The sequence below is a fragment of the Tachysurus vachellii genome, chromosome 21 (assembly GCF_030014155.1).
Source record: "Tachysurus vachellii isolate PV-2020 chromosome 21, HZAU_Pvac_v1, whole genome shotgun sequence".
Classification (NCBI taxonomy): Eukaryota; Metazoa; Chordata; class Actinopteri; order Siluriformes; family Bagridae; genus Tachysurus; species Tachysurus vachellii.
Genome location: NC_083480.1, coordinates 16507604 through 16529290, shown reverse-complemented (window position 1 = coordinate 16529290; position 21687 = coordinate 16507604). Strand labels below are relative to the sequence as shown.

The 21687-nt window shown below is 43.8% G+C and overlaps 1 protein-coding gene across 5 annotated transcripts in view; it reads left to right on the top strand.

The window, feature by feature from the left end:
- Positions 1–21687, top strand: part of LOC132863806 (adhesion G protein-coupled receptor L1) — a 108479-nt gene that overhangs the window by 7371 nt on the left and 79421 nt on the right. For 3 of the 5 annotated variants that reach the window (XM_060896795.1, XM_060896793.1, XM_060896797.1), the window contains exons 2-3: positions 16832–17017; positions 18532–18680. In XM_060896795.1, coding sequence (XP_060752778.1) covers positions 18611–18680 — 70 coding nt within the window. In that variant the 5' untranslated portion in view covers positions 16832–17017; positions 18532–18610. Of the gene's footprint in view, positions 1–16831; positions 17018–18531; positions 18681–21687 lie in introns of those variants that run through there. The other 2 variants (XM_060896794.1, XM_060896796.1) reach the window with 2 other exon arrangements.

Genomic DNA, 21687 nt, shown 5'->3' with positions numbered 1-21687 from the left:
GATTTTTTATTTCGCAGCCAGCCGTTCGGTAGAATGTTATTTAGAGCCGCTTCGATGTGACACGGCGTGATGCAATGTCACTCAATATTGTGCAAACACAAGCCACGCCCCCTTAACTAGTGTCAAATGAAACGGACGATGTTTCCAAACAATAACTGTTAATAAAAAATGAGATGCGTGAGTGATACACGACTCTATAGATACAGATTCACTCGGACTCCTTGAGGCAGCCGAGCGGTAAACACGTCCCGTGCCCAAGCGTCCACGTCCGAGCCCATTTACCCTCCCTGAAGTTCTAGACACTGCCATTTTTTTTTTTTTCATCGTAATAAACTCGATGGTTGTTTGGTGATGTTTCCTCTTCACTCCAATGCAATGCAATGCAATAATAACACCGTTTAGAATTTTTATTATACACAACAGATAACAAACCTTACGGTTCTTAAAGGTAAAGAAATGTTTAAATGTTTTAGTTAATTAAAAAAAAAAAAAAAATAAAATAATAAATAAATAAAAAGCTTTTTGCACAATATGAAAGAAATCTCTGCACCTCGTCCTGGCTTGAATCCTCAGACATACAGAGCGTGTTTTGTCATAACACATGCATTTTTCATCTTGCCTCATTCCTCATTCCATCTGCCACCTCGTTTGTGTGTGCGTGTGTGTGTGTGTGTGTGTGTGTGTACACGCACGTGCTCCTGCTCCGAAGCTCACGTTCTCACTGTACATCTTTTGTCATGGGCCTGAAATTGTCCCTGTTTTCCTTTTTTTTTTTCTCTTTTTCAAACTCCGGAGATTTACAAGCTGCTTATTATAGATACAACACAAGCGTCCACTCCTGACATCCCTCCATCAGTTTTGCTTTCTTTCTGCGTTGTGCCTCCCTGCAGGTGACAGAGTTGTTCAGCTGTCAGTCACGGCTCTTTTCTTTTCCACGTCCGCTGTAGTTTCTTGTAAGGCCTGCTCCGAGACAGCGTCCCTGAGGACCCGAGCGGACGTCGCCGGATTTTCCTTTTTTGTTTTTTTTTCTCAGCAGCACGCCGTAAGCAGAGTCTCAGCAGCACGCCGTAAGCAGAAATTCATGTCGAGAAACGTACATACACCGTTTCTCCCTTTTCTCTCGGGCTTTCTCGCGTCCGCTCAACTGCACTCGGAGGTCTGCTCTACAGTAATTGGCCATCCAACATTAAACCGATTTCACCTCATTTATTATTACGAGAAGACTCAACGAACCCGCCGTGTTACTCAGTTCAAGTTTAAACAGTCGTGTTATCGCTCATCAAAGGACCGATGTATGTTGGTCGCCGTCCAAACACACGCCGCAGGCAACAAATGCAGCTCTAGAAATAAAATTTGATCAAATCTAACGATCACGGTGCTGCTTTCCAGTCCAATGAAGCCATATGCGGTATCGTTATAAACCGGCGCTAACGATGACACAGGAGCCGGAATCTGCAGGTTTTTGGCTTCTCGTCTTTGTGACTCTCGCCTGTTTGGCAATTTTCACGCTTCACCTCAGATCTATAGGCTTTCATCAGAGACATAAAGACTTGATCGGGGAATCGTAGATCGTCAAAGAATCACAGGATTTTTTCTCCTTTTCAGTATTGAATATTTGTAGGTAGTTAAATAAAGTCATCGAAAATGTCTGATATGACATAAGTATGATATCAGGATGTTTCTAGATACAGTACAATACTGTCACAGAAAAGATGGAACATTTACTAAAAAAAATCATACAATAGTATACGTTACAAAATCACAGTACTATCAGATATCAGAGGTCGGACATCACGTCAGTGCCGATTTGAGTTATTTTTTGCGGTTTCGTTGATATTAGCCAGCAGTGTTAAAGCGGTGACAGTGACTGCTTTATCCCGCCACTGACTTGCAGACAGACGCAGACAGGCAGTAGAAGCTGTCAGGGCTTTTTTCTGTGCCGTGGCCTTTCTGCACTAAAGCACTGTCGCCGAATGCAGCGGCCTGTAACTGCAGGCGCCGTGCACGCTCCGGGGCCTTTGTGCAGAAAAAGTCATAAAAATGAACTGCAGCTGGACTCCGCTGCTGGATGTGGCAGGAACGGAGCACCACAGGGAGCCAGACACCCCCCGCCCCCAACACACACACACACACACACACACACACACACACACAGATAGACCACACGTACACAATTTAGCGCTTGGTGATTTGGAACAAAAATATTCAATAAAACTCTATAGTGGCCTAAAACACTGGAACACGCTGATCAACAAGTGCGCATGAATAGAAAAATCAATGGAGGCTCTTTTTCATAAATGGAGCGCGTGTAATGGAGAGCGGGGGGGGGGGTGTTAATACCATCAGGAGAGGCAAAATTCAGCCCTCGCCAGTTCAAGCTACTTGACTCCCACTCGTGCTGGCAACACAATACACTGCAGTGATTGCTTAATTGCGCAGAACCCGCCTAGGCCCAGGCTTCACGGGGCCTCAGAGTTCCCAATTACAGCCACGTGCTCACCCTGCTGAAAATTCAGTGGTGATTTGGTGTGTGTGTGTGTGTGTATGTGCGTGTGTGTGTGCGTGCATGTGAGCTGTTTAACTCCTAATTAACATTCACCGCTTTGCGTCTAAAACAGATACTTAATTTAATTACCTTCCTGAATCCGATCGATCTCCCGAATCGATCCTGAATCGAGTCCAAGTCCGGTTCAGATTTCACAAATCAAGATTTCACAATTACCAAACACAGAAACATCAGACACGGCTCATTTGGATCGCGTCCCATCCCTTCGACACCCTGCGTGGGCGCTCCGTTAAAAATAAATAAATAAATGAATAAAAAATCGGAATTTGTACTTAACGAAAGAACTTTAGTATTCGAGCTCATTTGAATATTAACCAAAAGGTTGTATTTAGTTATTTAATTAGGGATTTTACGAATAACAGACTGGTTGCTTTGACAGCAGCACTCTCATTTCAGACGAATCTTTATATATATAAAGATATAAATAAAGACTGCATTTCCTCCTTTTCAGTTGTTTGTTAAATGACTTCATTTTTTGTAATGACTAATTAACGCTATTTTCAAACGTTTTCTTTTCTTTTTTTTAATGACAGCCCTCCTGTTTTTGCTGGCAGTTTGTCGGCATCTCGAAGTATCCTGAAATATTAGTGACATATCTTCCTTCTGTAATAATAATCTCACCTGACAGAGCTGTGTATAACGGCGAGTCTACCACAGCAACACACTCAAACTCGTCACGTAATTAACACAGAAGCTTTAATAAGAAAAACAAAGAAGGCTTTGCTGTCCAGTACTTTCTCTCTCTCTATCTATCTTTCTATCTTTCTCTCTCTCCTCAATATATTGAGTTGTCATGTTTTCTCGATATATTTTTTCTCCCCATTTCAGTGAACTGCCAGTTCCCACGCAGCCCTCAAACCATGTCATACTGTGTAACAGCTACCAACTGGGGTAACACATGAGCTACCAACTGTGGTAACACATGAGCTTCCACCTGGGGTAACACATGAGCTACCACCTGGGGTAACACATGAGCTACCAACTGGGGTAACACATGAGCTACCAACTGGGGTAACACATGAGCTACCACCTGGGGTAACACATGAGCTACCAACTGGGGTAACACATAAGCTACCACCTGGGGTAACACATGAGCTACCACCTGGGGTAACACATGAGCTACCACCTGGGGTAACACATGAGCTACCAACTGGGGTAACACATGAGCTACCACCTGGGGTAACACATGAGCTACCAACTGGGGTAACACATGAGCTACCAACTGGGGTAACACATGAGCTACCAACTGGGGTAACACATGAGCTACTACCTGGGGTAACACATGAGTTAACAACTGGGGTAACACATGAGCTACCACCTGGGGTAACACATGAGCTACCAACTGGGGTAACACATGAGCTACCAACTGGGGTAACTCACTAAGATATCTTACAAAGCCAGGCAACACCACCTGTACATACAGCCGCTTCACACAGACCCGTGCTGTCCCTCTTCCACATCCAGGTGCTCAGGGACCCCGGTGATTGGACAGTGTCTCTGTGATTGACAGGTTAGTGAGTACGCCAGAATCTCAGACCTCCCTTGTCTATCGCCTCTTGGCCTGGAGATGGAGTTACAATGACATGGAGCTGGAAAGATCTTTCTGTTAAGGGAATGAAACACTCTCTCGCTCACCTGCTCATTAGCTTCGACTTGTGAGGAATTTTAATGACATCAGGGTTCCACATGCTCCTGACCAGAGCATTCACCTTTCCCTGCTTTAATATCAGCTCTTGTGTCATCTCATGCTTTCTCTTTTGCTCTCTCGACACCACCGTCATCCTCGCTGACCATATTCCCGCTTCTAACAGCCACTAATGCACAGTAATATAGCACCTACTAAACACACACACACACACACACACACACTTAGCCATAATGTAGACCAGCAGCATCTGAGCTTTAACAGATACTCATACAGTTCCTAAAAAGAATCTAGACCAGTAGATCCCAAGACAAAGACGTCTAACACAATGGAGTCCAATCACTCAATCAAGCCAAACAATCGACACAAATCTACCCACAATTCTACCTTAACACTTCTCTTCCTGTTTATTAATGAAGCTGCTGTTTTTACATGTGACCCATCTGGGTCACATGACTCACACTAATGCTGACACGCACGTGTGATTTAGCTAACGTGTGAATTAGCGAAGTGCTGGTTCTGGTTCAATCCGTTTGCTAGCCGATGTGCCGCATAATCAACTAACGGAGTTTCATAAAACAGTAATATCAACCGTGAAGGAAGTTATTCTCACTCATTCTGTCCACCTCCTCTTACTCTAAGCAGCCTAGCGCACAACTCAGACTCTGCGTCTTAATATGCGTGTTACACAAATGTTTCACAAAATATATCCTCTTTTGTGTCGACTTTAATCTGAGCCGATAGAGAAAGGCTTGTTAGCATTAGCTTAATAAAAAGGGTCCATTGTGATGGTTAGATCATCAAGTCTCCATATGCTAGTGTTTCTCACTTGTCTGCGGTCACGATTACGTCTTTGACGGTCGTTTAAATGTAAATAGGTTAATTAATGAGTCACGGGTTGTTCAGCGCATTTGGCACTGGAATGCTGCACAGAAGCGTTTAAGCAAACTAGCTTTATAAACCACTAGCGGGAGCGACTAGCTGTACGATGACTAGCTTTCATAAACCACACACAAGCTTAAGTAAGCAACGGCTACTAACTGCTAGCTTGAATAACTGACCTATATGAAAGAAACATAGACAACAAATAGCACACACACACACACACACATAACACATTGTTATTGAGTTATTGAGTGTGTGGAAGCTTTGTCACCATTCTGTCTGCTGGAGTTATGGAGCTAATTAGTTTTGCTTAGCTGATAATAGTTATGGATGAATTCTGACATCTGCCTACATCTATTCATTTGCGAGAATACATTTGTTTGAAGACACACGTCCGGCAAAATAATAGACGGCTTTTTTGTGTTCGGATGCTTTTTTTTTTGACAGTCACATATTGCCGCGCGACGCCGGCCACATGGCTCCGGAAAAAAAAACTAAAACGTCTGGATCCGAACACGACTCGAAGCCGTCGAGCTGACGAGCGCAGAAAAGAAAAGTTTTTTAAAAAGGAAAACAACTTCACACTCCACACTGTCATTAGGCTGCTTTTGGATTTTGCTCATCAGACTCATCGCGCCGCGCAAACAAGGTACTCGCTGTAGATTTGGTGCCATTTTGTCGCCCGCGAACAACTAAGCTGCATAAATAAACGCTCAAATACGAATTCTGAAGGTTAGCATGACTTCCCAGCAGCATAAACAGAGAAGAAAAGAGCAGCCCTGGATAATTTATGGTGCTATTAATTATTAACAATATAAACATTGTGGAAAGCAAGCGTTAAAGAGGAAGTAAGAGATCTTTATTTCAGCTTGTTACATCCCTCTGGACTAAAGCAACAAAAAGAAATAAGAAATAAACGGTGGCTTAGTGGTTAGCACGTTCGCCTCACACCTCCAGGGTTGGGGGTTCGATTCCCGCCTCCGCCTTGTGTGTGTGGAGTTTGCATGTTCTCCCTGTGCCTCCGGGGTTTCCTCCGGGTACTCCGGTTTCCTCCTCCGGTCCAAAGACATGCATGGTAGGTTGATTGGCATCTCTGGAAAATTGTCCGTAGTGTGTGAATGCGTGAGTGAATGAGAGTTTGTGTGTGTGCCCTGTGATGGGTGTGCCATCAGTCCAGGGTGTATCCTGCCTTGATGCCCGATGACGCCTGAGATAGGCACAGGCTCCCCATGACCCGAGGTAGTTCAGATAAGCGGTAGAAAATGAGTGAGAGAGTAATAGAGTAATTCACACTTTCCTGTGTGAAGTCAAATAATCTCCTTTATTCCACACTCATAGCTCGTATGTCACGTGACGTGACATACGGCTAAGTACGGTGACCCATACTCAGAATTCATTCTCTGCATTTAACACATCCAAAGTGCACACACACAGCAGTGAACACACACACAGCAGTGAACACACACACAGCAGTGAACACACACACAGCAGTGAACACACACACACCCGGAGCAGTGGGCAGCCATTTATGGGGGGGCATCTCAGTTCAAGGGCACTTCAGTCGTGGTATTGCCGGCCCGAGACTCGAACCCACAACCTTAGGGTTAGGAGTCAAACTCTCTAACCATCAGGCCACGACTTCCCCATTGCTGGCCTGACGGTTCGAGTGTTTACCATATGCCGCCACCACCGTGCTTCACAGTGGATCACAAAGTTCTTTTTTTTTTATTACATGATCATACCACCATCATGATTCTCGGTGGATCATTTTGGCCCGACAGTTACATTTTAATCACTTGATGCTGCCACCACCATGTTTCACACCGGACGGATCCTTATGCCCCAACACTTCAATTTTTGTTTCATCTGACTGACAGGGGATCACGGCTTCAGAATTCCTAATGATCTCTTGTAAACTTGTCTTCACTCCACTCCTGGAGTAGAGGCTTATTCCTACGTAACAGTATTGCTGGTCACGGTGATGTAGGACTCTCTCTGAGGTGGATGTACATATTTAGTACCTGTTGCCTTCAGGTCCTTCACCAGTTCCTTTGTTGTCTCGGGATGAGGTTTGTTGATTTGTGCATCTTTCCTGAATGGCACAGGGTTAGGGTTAGGGTTAGTGGCCCGGAGATTTTCAAGATTTGTACTACTTGTACTACTTGTACACTTGTTTGTACAGATTCTCCTAATACTTCCAGTCATCGAATTTGTTTCTAAAGAGAAATCGAACTTGTGGAGGTCCAGAGGTCTTGGATGAGTTGCTTTGATTCTTCCATTGTGGGCTAATAGTCACTGGTTCTACAGGTGCCCTCTCAGCTAACACCTGATGACTCCAAATGACCAATCAGAAAACATTACATCAATTTCTGGAATCTGTTTAAACAGACACTCAGCTTGCTCACTCACTCACTCACTCACTCATCTTCTACCGCTTATCCGAACTACCTCGGGTCACGGGGAGCCTGTCCCTATCTCAGGCGTCATCGGGCATCAAGGCAGGATACACCCTGGACTGAGTGCCAACCCATCGCAGGGCGCACACACACACTCTCATTCACTCACGCAATCACACACTACAGACAATTTTCCAGAGATGCCAATCAACCTACCATGCATGTCTTTGGACCGGGGGAGGAAACCGGAGTACCCGGAGGAAACCCCCGAGGCACGGGGAGAAAATGCAAACTCCACACACACAAGATGGAGATGGGAATCGAACCCCCAACCCTGGAGGTGTGAGGCGAACGTGCTAACCACTAAGCCACCGTGCCCCCCACTCAGCTTGCTGTGTGAAAAAAGAAATAAATCGACCGATCTCTTAAACCAATGAAGCAGATCAGTGGCGTGTTTAACGCGGTCGCGTAAAGACTTCAGTTCTGTTCGGGAAAAGTCCCACAGAGTCGCTGTGTTGCTGCTCGTCCAGAGCGGCGCTGCTTTATTGATCAGTTATGTAGATATCACAATAGGAGCTTTGTGAGCTTATTTACATCTCTGCCCGGGTTATTTGTCAAATGTGACAGGAATGCTCGTAGGAGTTCAGAAGCACCATTGTGTTCGTTTGATCGCACGTATTCCGACGTGAAAGACCGTTACTAGACCAGAAAACACTCGCCATCTGACATAATCACAAATCACGAGCTGATCGTTAAGCTTTTACAGAAATTTCTCCTGCACTGGAACAGGCATTGGATGCAAACACCACTCGAGAGGCTAAAGCTCTCTCTCTCTCTCTCTCTCTCTCTCTCTCTTTCATTATTCCGCTAATCTGATTCATACGCTTGCACAGACCAGGGGACGACGGCACTACAATCTGACACACATGGCAACATCAGTCTGCGCAGCCCTAATTGTCCTTTTTTCCCATATTTGCATATCATTAGATTAAATTTACCGGTGACTTGTCATAGCTTTGTCTGGTAAAACAATGATTTTGACGATAGCGAGCGTAGCGCGAACCTCCCACGCTCGGATAGGTAATGACGCACACGCAGATGGAGACGCTAATGATATTTCATGGTATGTATGCTGAATTCCAAAAGGAAAAGTCTGATCATTTTATCAATTTGACACGTGATTAGTTCGGAGAGGGCCGAGAGGCTAACGAATGAATAATTTTTTTTACAAGGATTTGGTGCCATTTCGACCGAGTTTAGCCAAATGTTAAGCAGCAGAATGTAGATGTACATCTGATTTCAGATTTATTTCTCCAACAAAAGATCTTGTTAGCAAAACCTAGAGAACTAGTTAGTTCATTATTAGTGATTAGTCCCAGACAAATCCCAGACATCACATCTACAGTGTCAGCTGTTTTTAACACCCAGGAAGGTTAAATATATATTTGTCCTCTTGTTTTTCTGCTAAGATCAGACTGCTTTTAAATATTGAAGACAGCTCTCAGATTGTCATGACTCCAGCCAATCAGGTGTCAGTTTAGAGACAAGTATAAAGAACTGCATGCTGGGAAAGTCAGCAATGGTAATAAATAAACACACACTGATCTATGAGACAGTGATATTACAGCCACTCACTCTCTCTATCTGTCTCACACTCTGTTTGTCTCTCTGCTCTCTCTATCTGTCTCACTCTCTGTCTGTCTCTCTGCTCTTAACACCAGTTGAGAATTTGGAAATATGGGGTTTAAGTTCCCAGCAGTATCCATGTGATGGCTGTGTGTCGCTAAGGCTTGAATTTCCAGGGTCCACTGTAGCTGGAGTGGTTGAAACCATTGATGCGCTTGTGTTGGTTTGTCCTGATCCTGCCGTGAGAGGTGAAGTTAATATTTTGGTGGGAACAAACACATCTGTGGTGAAAAGACTTCTTGAGGCATGTAAAGAGAAAATGGGGAATGATTTTCTTCATACTTTGACAGTACATCCAGAAATCAAAGATGCATATGAACGGGTCATTGCCAGTGCTGATGTTAAAGTTGATGACAGTCAAGGTACTGTGTGGTTTCCGGGGTTTAAGCCTGTGAAAATCTGTCCAGGGGAAAGTAGGTGAATTAGGGGAATCTTAAGATACCCAGGAGAACTGGCTGCTAAAACAGTCTTGGTGGATCAGCCCGAAGAGTTCTGGTTTCCAGAAGAGCTATTGGTAAGGGCAGAAATGCAACCTGCTACAGCTGCACACTCCAAAAGAATTGGGGTCACAGTCAGAAACGTCTCCGCTCGCCCTGTCACTTTGAAACGAGGTATGCGCATTGCTAATGTGCATTTGGTGATTCCCCGGTACCTGAGGAGTGGAAAAGAAAGCTGACTAAAGAGATGCTAAAAAGGAAAGATGTTTTCTCCTGTAGTGAGATTGATGTAGGTTGTTCGAAAAGCACCCAACACAACATTAGGGTTAAAGATGAGAGACCTTTTCGTGAAAGATCAAGACGACTCACTCCAGCTGACATTGAGGATGTCAGAAAACACTTGGAGAAGTTAAAGGATGCTGGTATTATCTCTGAGTCCCGCAGTCCTTACGCCTCGCCAATTGTGGTAGTTAGGAAAAAGACCAGGCAGATAAGGATGTGCGTGGACTACAGAACCCTGAATCGTCGTACCATCCCAGATCAATACACAGTCCCCAGAATTGAAGATGCTCTGGCCTGTCTGAATGGAAGTCAGTGGTTCAGTGTATTAGATCTCAGAAGTGGGTATTATCAGATTCCACTGTGTGAAGCTGACAAAGAAAAGACAGCTTTTATTTGTCCAGTGGGGTTCTACCAATTTGAGAGGATGCCTCAGGGCATTTCCGGGGCTCCTGCGACCTTTCAAAGGGTCATGGAAAAGACGGTTGGTGATATGAACCTGTTGGTATATTTGGACGACATCATCATTTTTGGAAAGACCCTGGAGGAACATGAGCAACGACTTCTCAAGGTGCTTGACCGTTTGCAAAGTGAAGGACTCAAATTGTCATTAGATAAGTGTATCTTCTGTCAGCCTTCTGTTACTTACGTTGGTCACATTGTCTCTCAGGAAGGGTTGTCAACTGATCCCTCTAAGATAGAGGCAGTAAAGTCTTGGCCTAGACCACAGAATGTTTCTGAGCTTCACTCTTTCTTAGGGTTCAGTGGTTATTACAGATTTGTAAAGGACTATTCTAAGGTATCTCACCCGTTGAACCAGTTGCTGCAGGGTTGTTTACCAAACAAAAACCTAGAAAGGGGTAGAACAGAAAATCCTGACAAGGTATTTTACAAAGCATCAGATCCCTTTGATAATAGGTGGAATGAAAGTTGTAAAGCTGCATTCAGGGAGTTGAAGGAAAGGCTCACACAAGCTCCTGTGTTGGCATTCGCAGACCCCAAGCTACCATATGTGTTACATGTAGACGCATGTTGTGAAGGTTTAGGAGGGGTGTTGTATCAAGATCAGGGTCAGGGACTGCGTCCTGTAGCATTTATCAGCAGAAGTCTTACACCATCAGAAAAGAACTATCCTGTGCACAAACTTGAATTTTTGTCTCTAAAATGGGCTGTTGTTGACAAACTACATGACTATCTCTATGGGGCAAAGTTTGAGGTACAGACTGATAATAATCCATTAACATATGTGTTGACCACTGCCAAACTAGATGCTGCAGGGCATAGGTGGTTAGCAGCTTTGTCGTCCTATGATTTCAGTCTGAAATATAGGCCGGGTAACCAAAACATAGATGCGGATGCATTGTCTCGTCGTCCTCACCCAAGAGTGGAAGAAGAGGATAGATGGGCAAACATCTCATCCTCTGGTGTAAAAGCTATGTGCAACCTTCAAGTGTTTGGTAATTCGGGAAATTGCGGCAACTGTAGCCGGGCTGTTACTTCATTGGGTGGGTCTCCAAAATCCGTCCCTGTAGCTTACTGCAATCTAGCTACCTTAGACCTTGCTTTTACTCATAGGATGAGTTCTTCTGATCTGTCATGCTCTCAGCAGGATGATTCCTGTTTTGGTGAAGTGTGGAGGGCATTTAAGGAGAGAGATCCAGGCAGGGTAAATAAGAGCATCCATAAGGACATTCCCCTTGTCATGAGAGAGTGGGAAAGGTTAGAGATGGAGGATGGGGTGATGTTTCGTTGCACACAGGTTCCAAATAAACCCAGACGAAAACAGCTGCTTCTGCCGCAGAAATTTCGAGTGACCGTTCTTAAGTCGTTGCATGATGACTCTGGGCACTTAGGGTTTGATAAAACCTATGGGTTCATTAGAGAGAGGTTTTATTGGCCTCGGATGAAGGCCGACGTGGAGCAGTATTGTCAGACATGTGCTCTGTGTGTGTCGCACCATTATCACACATGACTAGCAGTGGCCCAATGGACTTGGTGTGTATGGATTTCCTATCTCTTGAGCCTGACTCCAGTAACACCTGTAATGTTCTCGTCATAACTGATCATTACACCAGATATGCGCAGGCTTTTCCCACCAAGAACCAGAAGGCGTCCACTGTGGCTAAGGTACTGTGGGAAAAGTACTTCATTCACTATGGTCTGCCAAGACGCACGCACTCAGATCAAGGAAGAGATTTTGAGAGTAGGCTCATCCATGAGTTGTTAGATATGTTGGGGGTGGAGAAGTCCAGAACGACTCCATATCATCCCCAGGGGGACCCACAACCAGAGCGGTTTAATCGGATGCTGCTGGACATGTTGGGGACCTTAGACCCGAAACAAAAGCAACATTGGAGCCGACACATTTCCCATCTCGTGCATGTTTATAACTGCAGCCAGAATGAAGCCACAGGTTTCTCTCCATACTTCCTAATGTTCGGACGGGAAGCCAGATTGCCTGTTGATCTAAATTTTGGTGTATCGAGTGATGGTACCTCCATTAAGTCTTACCAGCGGTATGTAAAGAACATGCAGAGAGAATTAAAAGCTGCCTTTCAATTGGCTGAGGCCGCTGCTGAAAAAAGAATGATGGGAATAAGAGGAGGTATGACCAGAGAATTCATTACTCACATCTCACTCCAGGTGATCGAGTTCTAATTAGGAATTTGGGTCTGCAAGGAAAGCATAAATTGGCAGATAGATGGGGTTCTGTGCCATACATTGTTCAAAGTCAGATGCCAAACCTACCCGTGTTTCGGTTGAAGCCTGAAGTTGGTGATGGGGCAGTTAAGATTCTCCATCGAAATCATCTTCTTCCTATCGGTCAAAACCTGAGACAGCAGCATACTGCTGATGTTGTTCTGGAGCAAAAACGAAGGGTTTTGAGAAAAAGAAAGCAAACAGAGCAAATTAAGAACTTGAGACCTGAGGCTGGTAGTGCTCTTAAGAGACAGGAAGAGCAGAGCAGAGATTTTGAAGAACCTTCTCTGGTCCCTGAGAAAGAACTGTGACAGATGTTAATGTGCATGAGAGTGTTGAGCTGTCTGATGAGATGGTTGAAATTGCTGATGCATCTATAGAGTCTGATCCATTACCTGAGAAACCTACTGATTTGCAGAATGTAGATAAAGTTTCAGATACCAGTAATGATGACGATGTTGATGATGTACAAGAGCTCTCGGATGAGCAAATAAGTATAACAAATCCTGGGGTTTCTATTGAAGTAAATGAAGAGAATAGAAGGTCGGAGAGGATAAGAACAGTTCCTAAGCGTTTTACTTATGATACTCTTGGGGAGCCAAACTTTGAGCCTAACATTGCTAAAGTAAAAGCTTCAAGTGCTGTTAGATGCTGTTCTATTGTATTTTTGTGGATGAATATGCCTTCATGTAGGAATACCTGTCCAGTTAGACAAACTGTATTTTCTTAAATGTGGTCAAGTCATTACCGGCGGACATAGTTCTCTAGTGACTATACTTATTTTGTGCATATTTTGTGCCTGGGTTTTTTTTATTTTTTTTGAAAAAATGTTAACATGAAAGTATACTAATGTTACAGTGTGTTATGTTAGTAATGTGACAGTTTCAGTTTTGTTTCACTATTCCTTGACCTCCTTATGGGGACATAACGAATTGTAGTGGGGGGAGAGTGTAGAGCCCTGCTAAAATTAGGGCCTAATAATTATTTAGTTTGTTTTTTTCTTTTGCAATAAATAGCTTAAAAAATTATTACTTTCAAACAGGAAATAACTAAGACAATGTTGTTATAAAGAAAGATGTGTGTTGTTGTGTTAACCAATGAGGTAGTTTTCTCACTGACCTCGGGAGGTCAGAGGGCGGAGTGCGAGGGAAGAAGGAAGTGGAGTGTGAGGGAGACGGACGACACGAGGTGGCGGATATACCTGCGCGAATCGCACGGTCCAGGGAAAATCGTACGGTAAAGCGCGAAAACCGAGTTTGCAGACGGAAAAAAAAGGACACCTAGCAGATAAGAGACTTTGTGAGAGACAAAGGATACCGCAAGTTCTCTTCATCTCAGTGCTTAACGGGTTGCAACGCGGATAGTCGTGTACAGTGAGTGAGAACCGGAGAAACTAAGGCTACGCGAATCGGCAGGAGAGACCGGAGCCCACGTGGAGACTTCTACTGCATCTTGGCCTTGTTTACATCGTTGGATGGTGGATGTTTCACTTTTGAGTTTCCCTGTTCCGTTGGATTGCGTGAGTACTACAGTATAAAGGGTTCATACGTTCACCTGAGCTCCAACGAAGTGCACCACCGAGACATTTAAAATCCCAGCTGGATTTGGGGGGTTTTGGTTTGTTTTATTTACACTTGTTTGAGAGAATAAATGTTTGTTTATTGTTTCTACAATTTAATCTTCTGTGTTTTCTTGTTTAAAGAAAGAGATTGGACTGTTATGTGACTTGAGATACGTTTTTGAAGTGTGGTACAAATACCTTCATTATTATTGTTGGTTATCATTAATTATTGTGATTGATAGAGGAGAACAATTAAAGGAACACTGAAGTCTGAAGCCCGAGGTTAAATACAGCAGTTTGAGTAACTTTGGTAATACACATATCACACCTTCGGTAAATTTAGATGTGCCTCTCACGTATAAAGTTATATCCCTAGACAGATTTGAGCCAGTTAATCAGTGAGAAGGCTACATTAAGCTTTGGGGGGCAATTATTTACGCTCATATGGTCTCTCTCTCTGCTTTTCCCCTTAGAAAGCGTCATCACAGCTAATCAATACATCATTCTTCTGCCTGATCATCTTGATCCATTAACAAAACACTTCTATCCTGATGGGCGTGGTCTCTTTCACAATGGTTCCCCCCCCGTTCGCTGAGGCACTGATACAGATGAAAAGTGTCTTGTGATTTAATGACTGTAGGATTCATACAGAACGTTCATTATATAGAACCAGCAGATGAACCGCTTTGATCCAACAGGTCAAGGTCACATCAAGGACAAACGTCTTTAATGCCTTCCTTCATGTTTGAGGCTTATACATCAGAAACAAGAAGAAATTCACCTGTTGGCTCTAGAGACGTCCCAAAAATATACCAAATACACAGCAAATCCCATGAGCCAATCAGCATGTGACTATGGAATGATTGACACTTCTGTAGGTGAACGTTCCAATATCTTACATTAGTATCGATTTGTCTGGTGTTCTTGTCTCCATAGCAACAACATTTCTGTTTTTTTGCTTTTATCGTCTTACTGTATTTTTACTTTCGGAATGTCATAGCCTGAGGGACACACACACACACACATACTCACACACACACACACACACACACACTTATAGACTCACACACACATACATGCACCCATAAACACACACACACACGCACTTATAGACAGACACATACACAAACACACACATACATGCACCCATAAACACACACATACATACAAACACACAGGCATTCCACACCTTAACACACACACACATACACACACACTCTGTCTCTCTGATGCTGAGCTTTTGCAAGTCAGTGTGATGTAAATGTCATGACTGTGAGGCCTGAAGTCTCTGCAGCGTCGTGGTAACGTGTTACATTCATTCCTGTCACTGACACACACTCTGGAGTGAAGTGATAGTGCCACAGATCTAAAATCACAGCGCTGATTCAGTACTTTGAAGAAAACACACTTTGTGTTTTTGTGTGTGTGTGTGTCACTCCTGCACCATTAATCACATAATGCCACTCATTTCCACACCACTGTTTATTTCTGCCATTTTCATCTCTCTCTCTCTCTCTCTCTCTCTCTCTTTTTCTCTTGCTCTTTCTTTCTCTCTCTCTCCCTCTCTTTCTCTCTGGGGACCGTGGGCTGAGCCGTGCCACAGGAGAGGAGAGTAAATATCAGAGAAGGTCAGGGGGAGGAGAGAGGAGGAGAGCAGAGGGTGGATGGAGGGATGGAAAGGGGCATGATGGAGGACAGCAGCTTGACTGGTGATGGACAGAATGACTGAAAAGAGTAAAAAAGAGAAATGAAAATAGATACAAGTGGAGCTGCTCGGAAATATTTGCTTATTAAAAAACTTACAAAATAGTCACATATTTTTTACTGTACTAAATTTATTTATATTAATTATTATTAATTAACCTGATATTTATTATTATTTTTTTTTAACCCACATTTTTTTTTTAGTAATTGACCTTGACAGAGTTTTTTTTGTAATGAAGAAATAAAAAGTTATTATATTTATATATTTATTTAGATTTTTTTAATATAAATATTATTATGTTAATAAACATAATATTATGTTTGGGGTCGCCACAGCGGATCACACGGACCACATGATTCTGTACAGGCTAATGATGAGGTGTGTGTGTGTGTGTGTGTGTGTGTGTGTGTGTGTGTGTGTGTTATGTATATAACATAAATAATATTATATAATAATATTAAACTCAGGGCCTCCTGCTTCCCGTACGATCACATTCTTTTGAATATGAACTCAATCTGTCTCTGGATCAGCAAAAACATTATGTACCATTAAGATAATCTCTCTGAGTCACAAGTACCAGCACACGTCTGTGGGGTGGACGGAAAATCTAATATATATATATATTGTGACGGCGGCACGTGCACCACCGCACACACACGGAGGAAAAACCGCTCTTCGCCCACGGCATCGGCAACCCGGAAGCGGGAGAGTGGAACAGGCAGTGGTTCAGCACCCTGGCCAGCGGCACTAACCGCGAGACCCCGATCTCCAGCACCTTGGTCAGCACCGCGGTCAGGGGCGGAGCGGCCGAAACTCCCGCCGAAAATCCCGGACCAATCAGGAGCGCCGCTGGAGCATTCACCCTCCAGGAGGAAAGCACAGCAGGAAGCAAGGCTCAGCGACTGAAGAAAGGAAAGGGGGGCGTGCTAAACGGAACTAATGTTGGTTATCTTTTCTTCCCTTTTTTTCAGAGACATCCAACTGACCTGGGACTCCACGTTGCTGGCTGAGCCTTGCTAATATCCTGGGAGGGCCGCTGTATTATTCTCCTGCCGTCCTCCTCTTGCTACCGGGTTGTGGAGCCTGGTTCTCTGCCCAACCGCCCCTACAGGAAGGACTCAGTTTTCTGCCTTCCAAATTTCTGGTTTTTGCTTTAAGTGAGTGAGGAAATAAATACCTCATTTCTTGTTATCTCTCACACCGTCTCTGTGCCCTTTTTTCCCGTGTCCCATCTCTCGAAGAGCCCTACAATATATAATATCTAAAATATATTCTATGTAAAATATAAACTCAATCTAAAATATATATTATATTTTAAAACCTTTTATATTTACATATATATGTAGTTTTTAATTCATTTTTTTTTCTTTTGCATAAAGAATTAAACTCGTGTTGCGCGGTTCCAGAAAAAGACCAAGTGACGGTGTGTTGTGATAAACTTGAGATTTACACACACACACACACACGTCTCCTCACACTTGTTGTGTGTTACATGTTTTTTACGAACTCGGCCTTGATTCTTTTACGACCAATCTATTTTTCACATCTATGGGATCAATGTGCAGAGAGGGTGGAGTGCTGGGAGGATCAAAGTAAATCCTCTTAAAGAGGCACACAAACACACACACACACACACACACACACACACACACACAAACACACTGGCTGTGTTCCCTATAAACATGCAGTACAATCTGTCAGTTGTATCAGAGACTCAGCAGGAGTTGCATTAGCTCCAATAAAGCAGTGCGGCTCCGTTCTTTTCTTCGCTTCAGCCCCTGGGGCAAGCGCGTGCTCCGACACCGACAACACACACACACACACACACACACTTCCTCTTTGTGATTTATTTCATTAAGCAAATGAGATGTGTGAGAGCCTGCGGCACAAACCACTCTGCTACTGTCCACTTTCTCTCTCTCTCTCTCTCTCTCTCTCTCTCTCTCTCTCTCTCTCTCTCCTCCTTCTCCTCCTCATTTCCCAAACGCTTGCAAGTGTGTAAGCAAAAGTCACCCAGCGCCTCGTTTCCCGTGGCGTGTCCCGCTCCCGCACGCAGCACGTCTACTACATCAGCAGACCCTAAACACTCTCCCCGGTGGAGGAAAAGGAAGAAGAAGAAACAGATAAAATGGCCGTCCTCTTTTGTCTCGACGCAGTAAAACGCCTCAGCTGCTATCTGTCGTTTAAAACGAATGCGAGTGTGAAACGAACATCAGCGCGAGAACAAAACATTATCAACAGTCAGAACAACTAAAGAAGAATCACAGTGCTGAATTAATATCAACTCTCTATCTCTTTTTCCTTCCTTTTTCTTTTTTCTCTGCTCCCTTTTGTCCTCCTCTTTCTCTTTTTCTTCCTTTCTATCTTCTCTATCTCTTCCTCTTTTTTTCTCTTTTCTCTATCTTCTCTTTTCTCTTCTGTTTTTCTCTCTCTCTTTCCCCCCTCTCTCTCCCCCTTTTTCTCTTTTCCCGTCTGTTTGGCTCCCTTTTTTATTTCCCTGTCTTTCTCTCTTTTTTCTTCTTCTGATTTTCTCTCACACTTTCCCTCTTTCTTCCCTATCTTCTGTCTATCTGTCTCTATACTCTGTCTACCTCTTGTGTGCTTTCTCTTCTCCATCTATTTCTCCCTTATATTCTCTCTCTCTCTCTCTCTCTCTCTCTCTCTCTCTCAGGTTTGTCCCCGTACGGCGGGTGTGAGTCCCGGTCTCTAAAGCTGCGGGCCTTCTTATCCCTCCATCCCACTGCTCCATCATGGCTGTAGCTCTGTGGTTGCTGTGTACCTGTGCCGTCACCCTCAGTAACATTGCCCCCTCTGCTCAAGGTGAGTACTGCGTCCTGTTCACACTGACACCGAACAACCCACTTGCCCTGCGCTCACGGACGGCCGCGTACCAACTGGCGCCATATGTGTACGATTCCCCTAAATTTGTCACGCAACGTGGGGGCAGGCTCTGTGTACAAACTCACGCCGTGTGTGTGTGTGTGTGTGTGTGTGTGTGTGTGTGCGCTGTAGATGTTTGTGTGAATCAGCAGGAGCGGCTTTGCTAACGGGGGTGTAGTTAAGCCTGCAGAGGGCGGAGGATCGAAGCAGGTCACAGAACCACAATGGCCGAGCGCACAGACACTAACACACCATCTGCTGAGAGAGAGAGAGAGAGAGAGAGAGAGAGAGAGAGAGATATTAATTGAGGGAGTGAAAACTTTTGTGCAGGGGCCGAAACTCCATAAAGCATTAAAGCTCTCTACATTTTCAGTCTCAGAACTCAAGAAGCAAAATCTTGACAACAAATTTCAACCAATCAGAGCAAAGAGTCTGCTGTACTCACCTGTCAGTCACCTGAAAACTTTACCAATTCTACCACTGTTCTGCTGTGTGTGTGTGTGTGTGTGTGTGTGTGTGTGTGTGCATGTGTATGTGTGTGTGTCTTTGCAAGTAATCGTATCTGAAGTCTTAAATTGACTTCACCTTAATTTTAAATACAATACAATCTCTTATTTTTATAATTCAGGTAGTTTTTAATAATAATAAGGACCCTGATGTGTCTGTGTGAGAGATGAACACACTGCAGTGTGTGTGTGTGTGTGTGTGTGTGGAGCTGGCTCTGTCACACTGTTTGCTTGTCCAGGTGTGTTTGTGGCTGTTGCTCATGCCGAGTTTAATTTGCCAGCGCTCCTGAATTGATGTGCTGCGTTCACTGTTCCAATGGACACACTTGGCCCCTGGCATCAGACTGTTTCATCAGAGCGCACTTTGTGTGTGTGTATGTGTGTGTGTGTGTGTGTGCGTGTGTGTTTCCAGCAGTATTAATAATGCATTAATAATCAATTGTGTCTTATCAAGTGCTAACACATGCAGCCTGCAGAATTAGTGAAGCCTCAAGATGAACTACGGGATCGCTGAACACACACACACACACACACACACACACACACATGGATATGGACAGACTGTTAATCAGAGCATTTAAAATTTCTGTGTGTGTGTTTGTGTGAAGAAAGCGTGGCATCTTTGTCATTACAGGAGGTGTGGCCTATGTGTTTATAGTTTCAGTACAGGAGGCGTGGCCTATGTGTTTATAGTTTCAGTACAGGAGGCGTGGCCTATGTGTTTATAGTTTCAGTACAGGAGGCGTGGCCTATGTGTTTATAGTTTCAGTACAGGAGGTGTGGCCTATGTGTTTATAGTTTCAGTACAGGAGGCATGGCCTATGTGTTAGTCAGTCTTAATGACTTAGTCTTAGCGTCTGTAAAAGAGGCGTGGCCTGTGTGCTATATAGTTCCAGGAAAGTGGGCGTGGCCTCTACACCTCTTGAATTAAATCAGATCTGTGAAATTAACAAATCTCTAAATCACAGCATAAAGAATTGCCATCTGTTTAGTATTCATCTCTCACACATCAGATCAGTTGACCTAGCGAGATGTCTCTACACAGACACACACACACACACACACAGTAACACGAAGGGCTTTGTGTGACCTCTGATTTCCGACACAGTTCACAGCAGGAGACTCTGCAGGCTTCTCTCCCATGATGACTGGAGTGGATGTGAGCCTCATCTGGGTCTCGTTCTTCCAACCGTTCCTGAGATGTTGACGTGTCTCTGAGCGTCATGTTCCGGATCGCCGTTATGGAAATCGGACACTACGGCGTCACCACCAGTGGCTGTGCTTCGGAGTAGAGATCATAAATACATATAGATGTAAATACTGACATCTCTCCCTGCTGTTCTGTCTCACTTTTAAATAATCCTCATCTAATATTCTCACTGTGCGAGTTCTCCCCATTGTTTCTGCGCAGCCTGTAATTACAGTCGATGCTCATCAGAACCCGACGCAGGGCCTCGTCACGACGCACTGAATGTAAACGAGACAAATCAGCAGAAGCAGACTTTACTACACAGCCGCACAGGACCAGACACTCACCTTATCAGCTGATAATACAGTGTGTGTGTGTGTGTGTGTGTGTGTGTGTGTGTGTGTGTGTGTGTGTGTCTGTGTGTGAGTGTATGTGCGTGTGTGTTTATATACATGTGTGTATGTGTGTGTGTGTGTTTATGTGTGTTTATATATATATATATATATATATATATATATATATATATATATATATATATATATATATATATATATATTTGTGTGCGTGTGTGTGTGTGTGTATATATGTGTGTGTGTGTGTGTGTGTGCGCAGGTTTTGATCAGAAGGATCCCATTTACATATTTAACATCCTTAACATGTATAAAACCTCCTACTCTCTCTCACAGGAAACGTCTTGTGCTTCTTCACTCAGCGTCTCTGGATTTAACGATTTCTTGCATAAATTATTTAAAGAAAATCTCTCCAGATTCTTCAGATAAAATTTGCATATCATTTGATTCATCAAATTAAATGACTTCAATTTAAAGAAGTCAAATTTTTGTTGTTGCAGTGAACGTTACGGTTGTCACTTTAGGGGCGTGGCTTATTTCTGTTTTTATTCAGATCAATATTAGTCCATAGAAGACGATCAGCACGAGTTCTGCTGCTTCGGCTTTATTTTTCTTCTTCCTGACTTTCCCTCCGTTCCATTCCGTTCCTCCTCTTCTCTTTTCTTCTATTCTTTTCTCTTCTCTCCACTTATCCACTCATTTTTTGTTGTTGTTTTTGTTCCTGGAGTGAATGCGCAGCTGCTCTCGGCTCTTCTGCTCTCTGAATGTTTGATGATGCCGCCGTTTGTTTGGCCTCTGTGTGGCTACGGCGTCGATGAGGCGCCTGAAGCATGCAGGCCGCATTCACACGCGCATTTTAATGCAGGAGTAAAGAGCGAGGCGAGGCAGAGAGGCGTAATCAG